At 52.7% G+C, this 17,367-nt stretch overlaps 2 protein-coding genes across 3 annotated transcripts in view; both read right to left on the bottom strand.

Moving 5' to 3' along the window:
- The window catches only part of ZC3H6 (zinc finger CCCH-type containing 6), a 29,588-nt gene extending 25,750 nt beyond the window's left edge, over positions 1-3,838 (bottom strand). Inside the window, exon 1 of the mRNA XM_031597824.2 lies at positions 3,244-3,838. Within this exon, the coding sequence (XP_031453684.1) occupies positions 3,244-3,335 (92 nt within the window). The 5' untranslated portion in view covers positions 3,336-3,838. The remainder of the gene's footprint in view (positions 1-3,243) is intronic.
- Positions 3,839-9,497: 5,659 nt separating this feature from the next.
- FBLN7 (fibulin 7) lies at positions 9,498-17,324 on the bottom strand. 2 transcript variants are annotated; one of them, XM_031597830.2, is made up of 8 exons: positions 15,944-17,324; positions 14,435-14,594; positions 13,442-13,612; positions 13,122-13,247; positions 12,912-13,049; positions 12,702-12,839; positions 12,010-12,148; positions 9,499-11,883 (listed from the first exon to the last, which is right to left on the bottom strand). In XM_031597830.2, the coding sequence occupies exons 1-8, from the start codon at positions 16,031-16,033 to the stop codon at positions 11,511-11,513; spliced, it is 1,335 nt and encodes a 444-aa protein (XP_031453690.2). In that variant the 5' UTR covers positions 16,034-17,324; the 3' UTR covers positions 9,499-11,510. The 2 variants fall into 2 exon arrangements, with proteins under 2 accessions (XP_089990704.1, XP_031453690.2); XM_090134578.1 differs by having other exon boundaries at positions 9,498-11,883; positions 14,435-16,020.
- Positions 17,325-17,367: the final 43 nt, after the last annotated feature.

Genomic DNA, 17,367 nt, shown 5'->3' with positions numbered 1-17,367 from the left:
CATAAAACTCAAATTGGTTTATTGTGGACAAGAGAGCAGCTATCCATTTAATCTTAAAACATAAGAGCTGTCTCCAATATGATGAAGAAGTGTACAAGGATGATTTTCATGGCTCTTGGAAAAGAAAGCTGAAATACCACACAAAAGCTTGACTGGCAAACAAAGAAAGAAAAAAAAGGGCAAAATAAAATCAGGACAATTTTCTCCAGAAACTTTACACAGGACATTTGGGTGTGCAGAGAGCTGGCTTTAACACAGAATTGCTTTGTTGCACTGCGGGCTGGTTAAAAGGGGCCTGAGACCTACATTGGCACTGGGCACAGAAGCATCACCTGCACTGTTGTGAGCTAGTATCTCCATGCTCAGACCCATCATCAGGGTCACTGCTATATTTACTGCAGTTAATGGAGATTAAATGACAGTAAAGCAGACGGCCAACAGAAGGAACCAGGTACCAACCTAATATTTTAGGTATTAAAAAAAAAACCAACCACTCAAATTCACAGTTATTTGCTAATGTTTCTCACACTAAATCTGGCACTACTCTCAAATATAGGACTAGTTGAAAGAAAGCAGTCCTTCTCATGTCTGTCACAGCTCCACATTAGTCAGAAAATCAAAGTCCACCCAAGTCTGCACAAGGACTGAATCCCTGTATATCTGTAGCAAGCATTTAATCCCATCTTAGAGACAAAGGGAAACCAGCCAGTATATTCATCCACAGCATTATGTATAGGACATGCCCATAAAATAAGATTCTCTTGCGTTGATATCTGCCCACACCCTTCCTCTGACTTCCTTCTTATCCTCTAAGCATGACCTACAGAAGAAGTGACCCTTCATAAAACAAAACCATACAGACAAACTTAAAAAGAGACACTTGTTTTCTGGGTGTATGGAACAAACACATTAGAGAGCACATGAGTTAACTAAAAACACATAAAGAATGAAAAGCTTTCCTTATGTAATTAGATGCCCCGTCCATAAACAAGGAAACAAAGCCTCTGGATTAGAACAACACTTCCATCTCAGAACAGACAAAGGCTTTTAGTATTTCCTGCTGCTCTAAACACTCACCAACTTTCTCCTAACTCCACAGATCAGTTCAATACCAAACTCATAAATGCTTACAGAAACACCATTAACTTATGCTGTCCAAAATTGATCCGTTAATGACCTCACCAGCTTCCTATTATGGGCTGTATCTATTGCAGGCTGCACAGTCTGAGCTACAAATGCAGCAAAACACTGAACGCAAGGCAGAACACACTGAAACCACACATATTAGCTTTAAAACATCAACTTAGTTATAGAGTAAAAGTCCACATAAGCTTACAATATGAGCATACTCACAGCATTTCTACAGAATGGACCTAAAATACTACACCTTGTTTTTCAACTCCCAGCCCAGGAGACTGGACAAAATCAACTCAGCACTTCAAAAGCATTCCTCTGCAAGCTTCCTGTCCCCCTCCACACAGCCACGTTTCTGCAGCAGGGAAAGCCTTGGCTTTTGTTTGGGCCTTGCAAGTTTACCAGCTGGTAGGGAAACTCTGCATTTCAGCTAGGCAAGGTATTATGCTTTCACAGGATTACATTTACGTATCTCATACAACACCAAGACTTCTATTTGGGGTGTTTTATAACACGCTAGGTGTACAAAGAATCCACTTGATTACAAATAGGTCAGAGGGGAGCAGAAGTTTTACAAAAGCATTATTTAGAAGATATATTTTATAGTTAGCCTTCTGCTCTCCTGAAACGAAAGCGTTATAGAGCAATGTTTATAAATGATCATGTCCTGGAAGTACATCAGGCTGTTAAGGAGTACTTATTTATCCTATTTCACAATCTCCCAGCCTAACAACAAGCTCACTGGTGAGAACAGCTGCTAAGAGGAACTCTGCTTATCACATCACATGAGGAACTAGTAACTAGAAAAACAATGCTTACAGCAAAACAGTGGATAAAGTTTTTTTGGGCTCATCCTCAATGAGAACTTCAAAACACCATGCCTGAAAGAGTATCCACAGTAAAAGTCAGAGCCTTATGAATGCATGAACTTTCAACAAAACACTTCTGCTGCAAAGACGTAACAAGTATGTGCTGCATCTTCAGCAAGTGTGCTGCTATTTTGCTTTTTTACATACCACTCTTTTAGGAACACACAGTGAGGCACAACGTACACTATTTCAAAACTCAATGTAGGAAGGGGAAAGCAGGAATGAGAATCTCTGGGGTCTGCGCTGAACCCCTCGCTATGTCACAGGGTGATTTTTGAACAAGTTATCAGCTCGTACGGCCCTCTGTTTCCCAATTTGTAACAGTGAGCTTATGACTCTTCATCCAGTGAGGGAACGTTACATTCACTCCTGAGCTTTTAGGTGTTGTTCAGCCCTTTGAAACAAGGACCGAGCACGGTTGTGGAGCTGTGTGGGGCAGACAGAACCAACAGGCAGCTGTCGCAGAACAGCATGTTAACTCCTGCCCTTGTGTTAGCAGACGGACGCCGAAGGACTGGTAGCTGTCGCCCTGCAATGGTATTTTTGGAACTAGTTTGGAAGGCCAGAGCTGCCCGGAGAAAGGGTTTGAATTTCCAGCAGCTGCAGGAGAGAAAGGGAGGGAGGAACAGAGGTCCTTTCACCAGGAACAGGACTCTGGTGTTCTGCGCATGGGGATTGAGAGGTGGCAAAGATAACGTCAGTCAGACCATAATCTGCATAAAAAAAGATCCAGTTAAACGTGGAAGGTGTAATCTGGCAAGAAAATGACGTTAAATATGGATCTGGTGAGAATTTCGCACAAACAAAAGCAATGAACAAAAACAACTCAAACACCCTTTCCTACCTGACTAGCAGCACCAGAGCGAGGGAGAAAAAGAACAATGGTGACATTCAACAGACACCCGGCTGGAAAGTGCAATTTATGGAAAAAAATGGAAAACAGCCCCCCCCTCTTCCCAGCCAGAACAAATAAATGAAGATGTAAAACGCATGCATTCCAAAAAACAAAACCCTACCGCCAATGCATCAAAGGCACCTCGGATGCGGTGAGCCCCCCCCGGAGCCCCCCACCCCAAGGTGACCGCTCCCGCCAGCGTTAACCCCCTCGGCACATCAACACAGCATCATCATCATCATCATCATCATCATCATCATCACCATCATCATCATCATCACCACCATCACCCCACTCGTATCACCACCACATGAGAAGCGGAGAGAGAGAAGAATGTTACTCGACCTTTCGTCCCCTGCATGTTGCCTGTCAGAGTCGGGCATGTTTGGGTCAAGAACTGGGTTTGGGGGTTTGGAGAACAGGCTTTCAAAGGCCATGCTGCTGGCCGTGGTGTGGTGAGGAGGAGGGAGGTGGAGGAAGGCAGGACACCGCCGCTGCGGGAGGAGGAGGCGGCGGCGCGCACGGCCGCTCCGGGGGCGGCTCGGTGAGGAGGAGGAGGAGGGCCGGTCCCTCCGTGCGGAGCGATGATGAAGGTTGCACTCACGGTTACTTAGTGGGACACTAACGGGCACTCAGTGCAGGAAGGGCTGCACAGCTGCGCCCGGCCGCCCCGCGCGGGCGGGAGGAGAGGAGGCGGCGGCGGCGGCGGCTCGAGGAGCAGGCCCGGGGCACAGGAGAACGAGAGGACACACACACGGGGGAAGGGAAGTGCTGGTGGCCGGAGATGGCTGCCCTATTTCTTCCTTACAAACATGGCGCCCGCTCGAGGCACTCTCACAAAATGGCGGCGGCGGCGGCGGCGGTGATAGCGGCGAGGGCGGCGGCGGCGGCAGCGGCGGCAGCGAGCCCGGTGCCGCCCCCAGCTCGCTCAGCGGCCTCGGCCCGCGGGCGCCGCCGCCACCACTGCGTCTTCCGCGCCCGTCGGGGCCGCGATGGCGTCGCCTGGCGCTGGCCGCCGCCGCCGCCCGCGACGCGCTCCTCCTCCGCCGCCGCCGTCGGCCCGCCCCCTGCGCCACGCCATTGGCTGCCGGGGTCGCGCGTCACCGCGCCGAGCGCAAAGCCCATTGGCGGGGCCGCGCCGCTCGTCACGCGGCCGTGACGTGGCGGCGAGCGGGCGGGCTCCTTCCCCTCTGCCCCCTCCCCCCCCCGCCTCCGGCCGCCGCCGCCCGTCCTGCGCGCGCGCCAGCCAGGGGGAGGGCGGGGCCCCGCCGTGCCGCGTGCGGGCTGGCGTCACGTGCGCGTCCCGCCGCCCGTCATGGCGGCCGCCGCCCGTCACGGCGCTTCCGGGCCGCGCATCTCGCGGCCGACTTCCCCCCCTCGTCCTCTCGCGAGAACTGAGCTGCGCCTCTCCCTTCACGGCGCTCCCGCCCCCGGGCCGGGCTTAAAGGAGGGGGTTCTGCGTTTGTTTTTAAAGAGGTGGAGCGGACTGCGGGTCGTTCCGTTGTGTCTTATCTCGCAGAAGTCCCGTGCTTCGGCTGTCCCAGATTTCTGAGGGATTTTTGCTCATTTATTAAAAAAAAAAGTTTTTTAAAAAAATCCCATGTTTGAAATCAAAGCTCTGGGTGCTCATCCCAACAGAAACACACACTTTGCTTGCAGCCATCTTTGTTACCATTAAAAACAGCGTTATTGCCATTAAAAAAAAAAAAAAGACAAAGCCAGTAAGCAGTTAGGTCAGCCTATGGGTAATTCATGAGGTAATTTACCTCAGGAAGCTCACGTAGTGTTAAGTTTCTCCATGAAGAAATCCTCCCTAAGGCACAGGCACGTGAGGGTGAGATTTCTCACCGCACCGAGGCTGCTCAGGTTACTATAAAACAATATTGACAAAAAGTACCTGGTTCAGCCTCCCTTTCCACCCTGGTGACATAGATTACATGGCTGTACGAACTATGTTATACAGCCTGTGTGCAGAGGTCATGGCCAGTTCCCATGCTAGAGCTGAAGGATCATTAATCTGACTGGATTGAGTAGCAAGCTGAGCCTCCAGGCACTCAGCTTCACTGGGTCTAGTATTTCTACGTTTTCTGCTTCAAAATAAAACAAGTGTCCCTTAGTTTAGTTCAAATTTGGCTTGTCCAGGAGTTCCAATCATGTGACTAATGGTTTCAAAATAGACCTTCCCTTCCCTTCCCTTCCCTTCCCTTCCCTTCCCTTCCCTTCCCTTCCCTTCCCTTCCCTTCCCTTCCCTTCCCTTCCCTTCCCTTCCCTTCCCTCCCCTCCCCTTCCCTCCCCTCCCCTCCCCTTCCCTCCCCTCCCCTCCCCTCCCCTCCCCTCCCCTCCCCTCCCCTCCCCTCCCCTCCCCTCCCCTCCCCTCCCCTCCCCTCCCCTCCAAGTAAAGGCTGTCACTGCGGTCCTCCTCAAAGCAGGAGCACTTAAAGCAAGCAGGACTGGGGCCTAGAGAAATTTCCATCTTAACCAAACCTAATAATAAAATTGTTACTGACACGAGTGACTCTTGGCCAGTGGAGGATTAAAATCTGTACTGAAAAGATAATACAGGTACTTTCGTTATCATCACATCAGTGACTATTCAATTAATAAAATGGAGGACATTTAACACGCGTGAAGAAATCCTTAAAAAAGCCTTGGAGAAAATGCTGAAGAGCACTACCAAACTCAATAGTGTAGCAAAAGCAAACCAAACCCTTAACTGCAGCAAGGGGCACCTCATTTTGTACTCTATCTCAGGCATTGTTTGGGGCAGGTTCCACTTTCTCCTTTCTATCTTGCTGGTAGAGGTGACTCAGCTAGTTGCATCCTGATGCTGCTCTTGTTACTCTTAGCACCTCTTTCTGTGCGTATCATTTTGCATTTTCAGTGAATTTCATCCTCTTCTGCAGTACTGCATCTCTAAGTCGTGTACCTTAACCTTAGGATAGCCTCGTCCAACTCAAATAAATAGCATCAGCTGCAAGTGTTGTCATTCCATTGCTCATCGTTTCTTCCATTAACTTTATGTACAACAACACTGGCACCAAGATGCAGACGATCCCACCTGCCAGGCTGCTGCACACCGAGAGCTGGCCATTTGTTGCTGCCCTGGCTCTGCTGACTCTCAGCAGTTCACAGCCCCTGAGAGAGCAGTGTTTGTTGTTCTCTAATGATTTTAATGATATTTCGTTTAACATTGTCTTTTGAGGGACTTTGTCATAACTTTTTGGAAAAACCTCAAGTAAGTTACATCAACTTATTTTCCTTTACAGGCTAGTCTCCCTGGCTTACAGGGCTTTTCAGGACATATGACTCTCTTTTTCCAGTGCCAACAATCCTAACACAAAAATAAAAAATGAGAACACCCACATCGGTCCCCATTTGGGAGGGGTGCTCCTGCATTTGCTCTGTTCCAACATAGGACATTTTTCCCTTTACACAAAACGTGTCTTTGAGCATTGCCTATGCCCAACTGCCTAAAATGCTGTACAACTGGGGCTCGTTATAAGTCAGACAAGAAACAGTTGAGTGCAGAGCGAAGCTAACAAAGCCTGCCTGCTTTGCTCTGCACTGCTGGCTGGGCTTGCTGAAGCGTGGTCTGTGGAACAAAGCATTTCCCATGGAAGAAGCATTCCCATTATCCCACTAGAGCTCCACTTGTGCAACAGTCTGACTCATGCTGCAGCTTTTTGCTCAGAGAATCTCTCTCTCCTACCTATTTGGCATCCAGAAGCCTGAGGTGGCTTCTTACTTCTGGGTCATTCTCCCTCTCCTGTCTGCCAGGCAGAGAGGAAAGGTGCTGCTGTGTGGGGCTACAGGTAATGCTGTTCCACATGGAGTCAGCTCTGAAGAGCACAGGGAAAGTAGCTCTTCTTAATCCCTTGGACAGCATGGGTGGGAGAACTTCTGTCCCTGCAGTTCCCCATATCCAGCCTCTGGCTTTCACACAGTCAAGGAGCCTGGCTGTGCACGAGGCTACTGAGGAACCATCTCCCTGGGGTTGCACATCCATGCCCCCAGACACTAGGAGCTGATCTGATGCCATGTGCCAGGCTAGACCCTGGCTAAGCAAGCAGGGTGGGGAGAGCATGGACTGGTTCAACCAAACATCCAGATCAACGCACATTCATGGAAATGAAGCAGCTGTAAGGTGAAGCTAGCACTGCCACAGCACATCTCCAGCAGGGACTGAAATGGAGCTCCAGGGAGCATGGGCAGGGGTAGGGCTGCTGGTTGGGGCTATTATGGCTAATTAGTGTCTTCAGTATGCGAGCGTCTCCTGTGCTGGATGCCAGCACCATCTCCCTAGGCAATAGGAAAAAAAAAAAAAAACCAAAACCACCATTTCAAATTCAGAATAAAAGCCCTGCTTTTCATATAGCATGTGTGGGGGTGTATGGAGTTTCTGGGGTTTGTGCAGTGAGAGAGATCTCTGGTGTATGGTGGTATTTGGGCCCCTTCTGGGGTGTTTCTCTATGGGGATACAACATTGGGTCTGCTCCCTGCTTTTGGAGCCAACTCTTTCACTGCTGGGGGTTTGCATAAGAGCTGTGTGTGCTCCTTGGGCACAGTTATACCCACAACATTAATTTTAAGCAAACAGAAAAATGTTTCAGTACCAACAAGGTAAAGCTGTTTATTTAAATATCTTTACATGTGTTTGCGTTGTCAAGGAAAAAGGTATGTCTGTGAGAAGCTTGTGAATGGCTCTTTTTTTTTTTTCAGCATTTTCAAAGTATAACTAAATTTGGCAATATCAGATAAACAAATTCCCCAGTACAGTCTCTCAGATATCACAGATATACTGGGATCTGGGGTATGGTGTGTATGGCTTAGCAACATACCTAGCAACCATAACAAATAAAAATGTCACGGTTCAGCTCTTCATTAAGGCCTGTAACAGGATTAATAAGTGTTGTGGAATGTGTGCTTGTGCTTTTGCTTTAGCGAGGACTCAAACCGTGATATAAATCTGTGGGAGGGGACAGGGCAGCATTAATGTATGCACTGAGCACCAGGCTGTCCTTCTTGAAGGTGCTGGTTTGGCACGGCTGTAATACAATCCAGATTTTAGCCTGCCATTTAAAATAACTGTGTTAATACCCTTTTCTGTGTTTAGCAAGAGAATTGTCACCTCTGGCTTGTGGGGATCTCTCTTGTTAGGCTGAGGGTCTGTTTGGTGCATGGGTGATGGCACCTACAAAGTTAGGCCATTCATTGGGTTGCCAAGGTTTGTCTTAAGACCCCTTTTCCTGGGCAGCCTTACATTGAGATGTCCTGTGTGGCTACACAGACACTTGGGAGAGTGGGAGCGATGCCCACAGTGGCTTTCTAGCACTCTATTCTCATGTGCCCTGGGAGGAAATTACTTGATCCCTCCTTGCTGGGATACACCTACCATGCCTGCTGCTGCTGATGGATTGTCAGGATGGTCTGCAGCTGTGCACATGCCCCATGTGCTCTGGATTTCCACAGGCTGCCAAGTGGGAAGCAGTTGAACAAGATGCTATTTCCTTCTCCATCCAGCAGTTTTTGGGATGGACTTGAATGTGCACGGGCAGACAGTGTGGGCTCCGGGTTGTTCTTCTGGCTCTGCTACGTGCCAGATGGGAGGATCACTCAGGAAGGCCAGTGCTACAAGAATCAGGTCATCTCTTTAGGCCTCAGTGAAGTGCAGACCATGACAAGGTCACTCCAGAGAGAGCCTTAGAGGTGAAATCCCAGCACTGAAATCCCAGCATGCCCCTTAGGATTTGAAGCAGCGAGGCATGCGAAGTCACTCTCTGCTTTTTGAGAAATACAGAATTCTTCTCTTCTGAACTGGGAGGCCAAGAGGAGACAGAGTGACTCTAGGAAGCTTTGTAAGGAAACCTGGAGAGAATCCTCTCTGAGACAGCGCTTTGAAAAGGATTCTCCTCCATTTAATGCTGCTATCATTCCCTCCCTAAAAGGGGAAGAAGATTGGTACAGGTCACTGCGTAAAACATTCAAGAGGTCCAGGGCCATAGGTTAAGTCTTGATGTTTTGTTTCTGGAGGGGAAAAAAATCATTTGGGTTCCTCTTTCCTTCTGTAAACATATTTGGTCTGGTAGATATTCCAGGAATCTCTCAATACATTTAGATTTGGGGATTACTGTCCTTCCTGAGCAGGGGAGGACTCTCATCAGCCCTTCGAGGGGTGGAACAGTGGCTTTGGGGCTCTCCCAGGGCATGCAGAGCCAGATGCACGTGGACTGCTTGCCTTCAGTGCCAGCAGGGGAGCAGAGACAAACCTAGCTATTTCTTGGGCTCTAAAATGTTATTATCCCAGGGAGAAGTTGTATTTACCAGGGCCAGAAGAGCTTCATGCTGCACATTCCAGGCTGCAAGATGTTGCAGTTGCTGCTCTGGGAGAGGGAAAAATCTCCTTGAGTCAGCTCAAATGCTGGCCAGAGGTTTCCAGCCCAGTCCAGGCACAGCAGAGCCAACCTGAAACTTTTCTGGGGCTGAAAGAGAGATCTGCATCCAGCTAAGGCTGTGAGACATATAAGCTTCCCAGCTCCGATCCTTGGGCCCTTGGGGCAGGCCAGAATCGCTTGGGAGGATGGGCACCACTTTGCAAGCAAATCAGAGATGCTCCTACACATCCCTGGGCGAGTCCCCTGTGTCTCAGTGCATCTTGAAGAGAGGAAACCCGTTCACCCTGGCCTTGGGAACTGGGAAAATGCTGTCAGTGAAGGATTACTCTGCAATGAAAGCCTCCAACACAAAGGTCCAAACACCCATCCCCAGCCTCATCAGCCAGCTAAAGCATCAGATAGAAACTATTCAGAAAGTCATCCTCTCCTTTTTCCCAGCCGAGGTGCATTTCCTCCATCCCGCCTGGCTGTGGGCAGGATTCGGGCTCTGCCATGTGCAGAAATCCAGCAGGTGGTTGGTGTTCCCTTCAGCCCCCAGACTGTGCCAGCCTGAATCTGCCAGTCCCTTTTCAAGGCATGGTTCAGTTCCCCCTGGTTCACATGGGACATGAGGCGGTGCAGGTGCCTTGTGTTGGAAAACCAAGGAGAGGGGAAGGAGGAGACCAGGTCTCCACACAGAATGCTCCTTGCAAAACCCAGGGAGTACAGTTTGCTTCAAACCAGTTTCTTCACTTGTACTTTTCAATCCCTTTCCCCTTAGCATATGGACTTCTTTATCCTAGGAGCAAGATTTCTTTAAATCTGGGCTAAGTTCCCAAGAAAAGAAAGCTGCGTTTTGAAGGGCTACCAGGTGTCACTGCAGAGCCCTGCTCTGCTGTGTTTTCTTTCCTCCTGCATGGCCCTGAAGCTTTTCCACCCAAAGCTTGAGGTACTTTGACCACGCAGCTCCCCAGCTTCCCAGCAGCTCCCTGTGCCTGTCTTCATTGGCACATCCCCACACTTCCTTCCTCTCCTCCCCCCGCCCTCCCCAGCAGCATAAAGCAGGAGAACAGAAACAACAAGGACAAGCTATAGTCCTATAAACCCAGAACCCATCCCCTCTTGGCTGTGGGTGAACACACCCTACACGCGCTGCGGATACTTTATTCTGCTCTGCACCTACTCAGAGGCTATATCATCCTTTAATTGTACTAAATGAGAAAGAAACATGCATAATGTTTTTGTGGTTTACATGCACAAGCGCTGCACTGGGGAGCAGAGGTGAGCACCACAGTAGTGCCAGCCCAGGGCACGTGTTGCAGTACCATGGCAAGAGCCAACCCCACAACTATTCCTGCAAGAGGACAAGGGGCGTTAAAAAATGAGATATTCCCTGAGCTCTTGCAAGACAAGCACCATGCTCAGCTGAAGCAATACCCATGGCACATCCATGCCAGGTCATGGGTGGATGCAGGTGCATAACCCCATCCAAGAGGATTAAGGCATGGGACAGCCTTCCAACCATCCTTCATCTCCAGCTCATCATGTAGGATGGCACCGAGTCTTTCCTGCATCTCTGGGGACATCAGGATGGCTGACCCCAACCCGAGCAACAACCTCACTTTCGGACAGTCCCACCCCAAACTTTCTGCTTCAGGTGTGGACTGGGAGCTGAGGTTGGGAAGAACTTCTCCATATGCTCCGAGTGGTGCAATGTGTTGTGCCACACAGCCTCAGGGCTTGCAGGGCACAGCTGCCACCATCCCAAGCAGCACCAAGAGCTTGAGCTCTGCTCAACAAATCCCAGCTGGGGGCCTTGGTGTTCAGAGGGAAGCAAGCCCAGCCCAGTGCAGAGGAGGGCTGACAGCACCGGCTTAGCTTCTTTCCTACAAAAAAGGAATCAAAAAGGAAGTAAGCACCTTGGTTTCTACCTGCTTGTTTGCATTGCATAGGTGCAGAGGTTATAGGATGTCCTCCTGGAGCTGTGAGCAAAAATAACGCCCTGCTCCTGCACTCAGCAAGCAGATAACCTGTATGCAGTTTGTCACACATCACATGCTGCTTTTTCCATGGAGGTGGGTGTAAAAAGCACCTGGAGACTCAGACAAAATCACCTCAATGCAGAGAGGGGACAGCTGGTTTCAGTGCTTGCTGGCACCTGTAGTGCTTTCATCTGAAAAGGGACCACAGCCGCTATGCACATGAGAACATCCAAACCCTGCAGCCACCCCCTGGTCTGCCCTAGAACTCATAGGCAGAGACGAAGAGTGTGATTTTGGAGAGATGCTTGGCCTGAAAGGTGCGGTCCAGGTACTCGGACATGTCCACATCCACCTGGATGGTCTGGGGGCCCTTCAGGCTCTGCACCAAGATGAGCTCCCCGGTCTGCCGGTCCGAGCGCTGCATCACAAAGTGGCCCCGGTTGTTGCCTCCCACGATGCCAAAGCGGAGACTGTCGGGTCCCGGCCGGCCGGGTGCTGCCGCCGTGGCCATGCGGAAGAGCGGGGTTGGGGTCAGCAGGTTGGAGGGCAGGGGCAGATAGTGGAAGGAGATGGTTTTGGGTGCCTGGTGGCACGATCTGCTATCCATCGGGCAGGGGTTGCGCTCGCACTGGCTGCAAAGGGAATGGAGGAGGAAGTTCAGGGGGGTCCCCCAGTGGTCCTCCTCCCTACAAGGAGGAATTGAGAGGTTGGGATGCCCTGTGCACAGAGCAGGGTCGGGTCTCACATGCCACACTCACAAGGGTGATGTTTTCACGTAGGTGATGTTGCCACCGGGCTGGGGACACTCGGGGCTGACGCACTGGAAGCCCCCGCCTGTGTTGATGCACGTTGTGCCCCGCGTGCAGTTGTCCCGCGACAGAGCGCACTCATCGATGTCTGCAAAACAGGCAGGCAACAGAAACCTGGAAACTCTTATTTCCAAGTGCATTTTGGCAGAAAACAGGTGAAATGGAGCAAACCTTTGATAGGAATAAGGAGAGCGTGGAAGCTTCCCACCCTGCCACTTACAACCCCTCCTGATATGCACTGGCCTCTTTCAGGGTAAGGCTGCAAACCCAGATCTGATGGAAATAATCACTAAGTTCTCCCCCAAATCTCACTTTCCATCAGCTCCTACTCTTTTCCTACTCTTGCTGCCCAGGGCCAGCAGGGGTTAGGGCAGCGGGATGGGCTTGTTTTCCTAACTTTCTGCTAAGCTCACTGAATGCGTCAGAACACCAAGTAAGGTAAGGGTGGCTTACCTAGCAGTAAGACCAAGGGCTTTTATTGCGGATATGTGTTGGGAGTGTTACCAAGATGTTATGAAAACATAGCGTGGCAGCAGAAATCACATTGAAAATGGGAAAGCGTGAGATTTTTCACTATGAACTACTTTTGGGGCAATCATGCAAGGTTGGACAAAGTAGGAAAGCTATCCAGGCCACCTCACCTTCACAGCTCTTGCCATCGCCCAGCAGGCTGTACCCACTGGGACAGGCGCAGCGGTAGGAGCCGGGCAGGTTGACGCAGGCGTGGGCACACAGCCGTGGGGCCCCTTCTGCCTGGTACAGCTCACACTCGTCCACATCTGCAGGGAAACAAGCAGAGCTGCACAGCCACGACCCCTTACTCCTCACCCTGCAGCCCCTTAAGCCCTTACCCTGGCAGAGGCTGGCGGTGGCTGTGCCACTCATGTGAAAGCCAGGCTCGCAGCGGCATTGCTGGGTGTGTTCCACCTGGGCACAGCGGGGCTTGCGGCTGAAGGCAGGATCAGCTGTTGCACTCCATGCTGGGGGCTCTGCAGGGCACCAGGGGCAAGGTGAGGCCAGGACACAGCACGCACCCAACCCGAGCACCCTGTGTCACCCACCTGTCTGCGTGCGGTGTTGGCAGGTGGCCCCGCTCCATGGCAGTGGGCAGAGGCAGCGGTGCTGGCCTGGTCCCTCCACGCAGGTGCCACCGTTCTGGCAGGGGCTGCTGGAGCATGTGCTGAGCTCTGCAAAAAGCCAGGTTTTGTCTGATGTATTTTGAAACAGCATCACAACCTGATATTTCACCAAAGTTGGACCACGAGAATCCCTCTTGTTCCAATAAGCCCAGGCTGCGTCTGTACTTGCAGCCAGACCTGGACCCTAGGAAATGCTCCCACAGCTGTAGCCACATCCAGCCCTTCAGGAAGGGAAGTGGTACCTGTGCAGCGTGGCTCCTTTCCGCTCCAACTGCCATCAGCCTGGCATATCCGTGTGCTGGAACCCTGCAGCTCGAAGCCAGGTTCGCAGGCAAAGTGCACCTCGTGCTCCACCAGGTACTTGGTGCCAAACATTCGCCCGCCAGCAGGGGCCTGTGGGGCTGGGCAGGACACTGCAATAGACCAAGTGGGGGGGAAGTGTTGATCTGCCTGAGAACAGAAGGCCTTACGGAGGGATCCGGACAGCCTGGATTGATGGGCTGAGCCCACCGGGATGAACCTCACCAACCCAAGCGCCGGATGCTGCGCTTTGGCCATGGCAGCCCCACACAGCGCTGCAACCTTGGGGCAGTGATTGGCAAGGTAAGGTTGGCAAGGTAAAGGCTGTGGGGCCGTTAGCTGACAGCCGGCTGAACGTGAGCCAGCAGTGTGCCCAGGTGGCCAAGGAGGCCAACGGCACCCCGGCGTGTGTCAACAGCAGGAGGTGACCGTCCCTCCGCACTGGCACTGGGGAGGCCGCACCTCGGTGCTGCGCTCAGTGCTGGGCCCTCACTGCAGGAAAGGCACCGAGGGCTGCAGCGTGTGCAGAGAAGGGCAGCGGAGCTGTGAGGGGTCTGGAGCACAAGTGTGATGGGCAGCGGCTGAGGGAAGCGGGGCTGTTCGGTCTGGAGAAGAGGAGGCTCAGGGGAGACCTCGTGGCTCTCTGCAACGACCCGAAAGGAGGCTGTGTGAGGTGGGGTCGGCCTCTGCTCCAGGGAACGGCCATAGGACGAGAGGGGATGGCTTTAAGCTGTGCCAGGGGAGGTTCAGGTTGGATATTAGGAACAATTCCTTCTCCAGAAGTGATTCTGCACTGACACAGCTTCCTGGGGAGTGCTGGGGTCACCTGGAGGTGTCCCAGAGCCGTGGGGATGTGGCACTGCGGGACGTGGGAAGTGAGCACGGTGGGGTGGGCTCACCCCATCCCAAAGCCCCCATGACTCCCTGGCACTCACCAGGTGTGGGCTCCGGGGCCGCCTTGGCCAGGGTTGCATGCAGCGTGCTGAGGCGGCTCTTCATCAGACGCAGGCCCTCGGCGAAGCGCGTCTCCTGCCCCTTCAGCAGCTGCTGCATCTGCCGCACAGCTGCCAGGAGCTGCTGCCTGCCTGGGCAGCCCTGCGGGCACGGCAAGCATTCAGCACCCACAACCCCAGCACCCGCCCGGCTCCTCCACGTCCCATCATTTATTTGCCCCCGTTGGCCAAACATGGGGGTTCTGAACACAAACATCGTGTGGGAAATCCCTAGCTGTGGTATGGCCTCCTACATCCTAACATGGCAACGTATCGCTCTGATAGCTTTGTTAGTCCTGGGAGAGATGCAACAGCTCGTCCTGCTGGATCTAGAGCCGTGTCCCACTTCCATGTTACAAAATAATAGGAAAACAGATGTCTTGTGAGTTCTTCTGGGGCCAGAAACACTTGTGGGACTTCTGCCTGCAAGCTAATGGTTACCAAGGGACTGACTCATGCAGGCGACGGGCATCTTTATTATAGGTTTCCTGAGGAATTAACAGAAAACCGAAGGGAAACAGAGAGAGCTGAGCACAGCGGAGTCAATTTAGTGCCTGGAGATTTGCAGAGCACGTGGAGCAGGGGATGAACAATCCCTATTGGGAGTGCACAACCCTATGTTGTGCCCCGATGTGATGAGAAAAGGAGACGGGTCCAAGGCTGCGACAGAGCAAACAGAGCTGCAGCACAGGGGTTGATCCGCTTTGCAAAAAGCTACCGAGGGTTTGCAAAGGAAAAAAGAAAAGCCAGCCCCAAACAGCGTGCTCCAGGCACTCAGCATCATCCCCTGCCGCTGCTCGTGGCTGTTTCAGGGTTGCCGGGGATGAGCTGAGCCCTGCCGGCAGCTCTGGGGTGCACAGCACAGGAAGAGGGAGGAAAAAGCAAATAGATGCCTGGCATCCCGCGCACTTCAATAAACAGCTCTTTGTTAGGTCTGATTTTAACTTCAGGAGCCAGCAGAGCTCCCTGCGGGGTGCTGAGCCGTAACAAACCCCCACTCTCCCATAAAAACAGTGGTACTTTTTGCTCTGGGCGTACTTGGTCGTGATTTCAGGTGCGGGGAAATTTAAAAACAAACAAACAAACAGCAACAAAAAACCAATACCGAAGCTTTGCTTTGCACTAACAGCCTCCGTACTCACACCTCCCTCCCACAGCCTCGGGTGCCGGAGAGAGAAGCGGAGCTGCAGCGGGACGAGCGTTCCCCGCTTGGCTCACCTGCTGGGGCGGGGAACACAAATTGCATCGAAATGCGAGGGGGGATTCGAAGAGTTGGGGGGGTGGGAGGGTGCGTTTAGCATGCTCTAAGCCTCCTGCTTCGGGGAGAGGGGAAAGCAGATGAGGTCTTGCAGGAGGCATCCCCGAGACCCCCGCAGCGCCCAGCCATGGGGAGGCAGAGGGACGAAAGGACGCACACGCGGATAGCCCAGACCCACGCGAGGACGAGCTCACCTGGGCCGCCGGCGTGGCCAACCGTGCCGCCGGGCACAGCAGCAGCAGCGGCAGCAGCAGAGGGAGGCTGCAGCGGAGCCCCGAAGCCATGGTCCCGCGGTCGAGCAGGGCTCTTGGCGGGAGGAAGGCGGTGAGCTCCCTCCGCCCGGCACCTCTGCCTCCTGGCTGGAATGAGTTATCCCTCCCACGCCGCACTGCGCACCGCGGCCGGGGAAGCCGAGTCCTGGCGAACGGCACGGCGGATGCCGGGCGCCGCTCGCACCCTGTGAAGCGGGACAAGGGCAGCGGATGACGGAGCTCGCCCTAGGGAGCAGAGCTCGGGGCTCGCGTGGGGCAGCCAGACCGGGGGCAGCCTGCGTCTTCCTTCCTGAGCCCCGGCTGTGGTCACCGTCATCCCAAATGCTGTCTGGAGGGCTGGCTGCGTGGAGCCCCTTCTGCCTGCAACCACCTCAAGGCTTGCCCTATAAGGCTTGCCTTTGGTTCATCACGCTATTTCACCTTATTTCCCCTTATCTCTTTAGCTACCTGGATTTCAGCCAACCTCCACCGCTGCACCCCGCCTTCAACGAAGCCCACGTTACCAGCCCGTAGGATTCCCATGCAGAGCAAATGTTTGTGGGTTGCCAAAATACCACTCCTGGGGCATGTGCAGCCTCTTCTCCAAGCCCGTGTCCCCTTCCCACAGCCACACGCCGTGGGGTGCAGTGAACACCGTGCAGTACGTGGGGTCCCTGCACCATCTGCTGGGCATGGCGCAGTAATGAGAGCTGGGTCTGGGTACTTGCAGGGCTGGGGAGGGCTCCTAGGGCAGAGTTTTGAAGGGACATCTTCCCAGCCTGCAGTGGGGTGCTCTAAATCAGCCTGTGAGATGGAAAAAGCAGAAATCCCCTCAAAACAGAGAAGGAATGCAAGCCCCAGAGCAGCTCTCAGATAGGTCAAGGGTGGCTCCATCGCTCCTGGGCCTCCCCCATCCAGCCTCCCATAATGCCATCAGCAGGAGCAATGCGTTTCTCTGCACACAGGTAGGCCAGGATGATCAGTGTGTGGAGATGTGCTGGGGATAAACCAAAACCCACTGTTTGGACAGGAGATTTCAAAGGTCTCGGTGCTGTCATTTGGGTTCCGCTTGGTGGTTTTTAGTAGGGATGTATCACTGTATGAAATGCCCCCAGAGGGCTGTGTATCAGCCCTGACCATCCACAGTACTGCTCATTGAAATAGCAACTGATAATGCTGAAAAAGGTAAAAAAATAAAAAAAGAAATCCCACCTTTTCTGGTGTCAGCACAGCCTGGGCTGCAGGAAGGCAGCCCCATGTGAGCAGCACCGTTTACCCCAGATCTCCACACTGTCCACTCCTGCCATAGCTGTCACCCTCCAGGGGGACATGGGCTGCGCTGTGAGCCAGGACCCAAAGCCTCCCAG

The sequence above is a fragment of the Phasianus colchicus genome, chromosome 2 (assembly GCF_987193195.1).
Source record: "Phasianus colchicus chromosome 2, bPhaCol1.hap1.1, whole genome shotgun sequence".
Classification (NCBI taxonomy): Eukaryota; Metazoa; Chordata; class Aves; order Galliformes; family Phasianidae; genus Phasianus; species Phasianus colchicus.
This window is presented reverse-complemented; position numbering and strand designations above follow the sequence as displayed.

Bases quoted from the DNA above. Each gene is read 5' to 3' on its own strand.
- FBLN7 (XM_090134578.1), bottom strand. From the start codon at position 14,708: ATGTTTGTGTTCAGAACCCCCATGTTTGGCCAACGGGGGCAAATAAAT. The intron at 13,050-13,121 runs GTGGGTGACACA...GGTGCCCTGCAG, and splicing joins CCAACACCGCACGCAGACAG to AGCCCCCAGCATGGAGTGCA. The intron at 12,149-12,701 runs GTGAGGTGGCCT...CCTGTTTTGCAG, and splicing joins CGATGGCAAGAGCTGTGAAG to ACATCGATGAGTGCGCTCTG.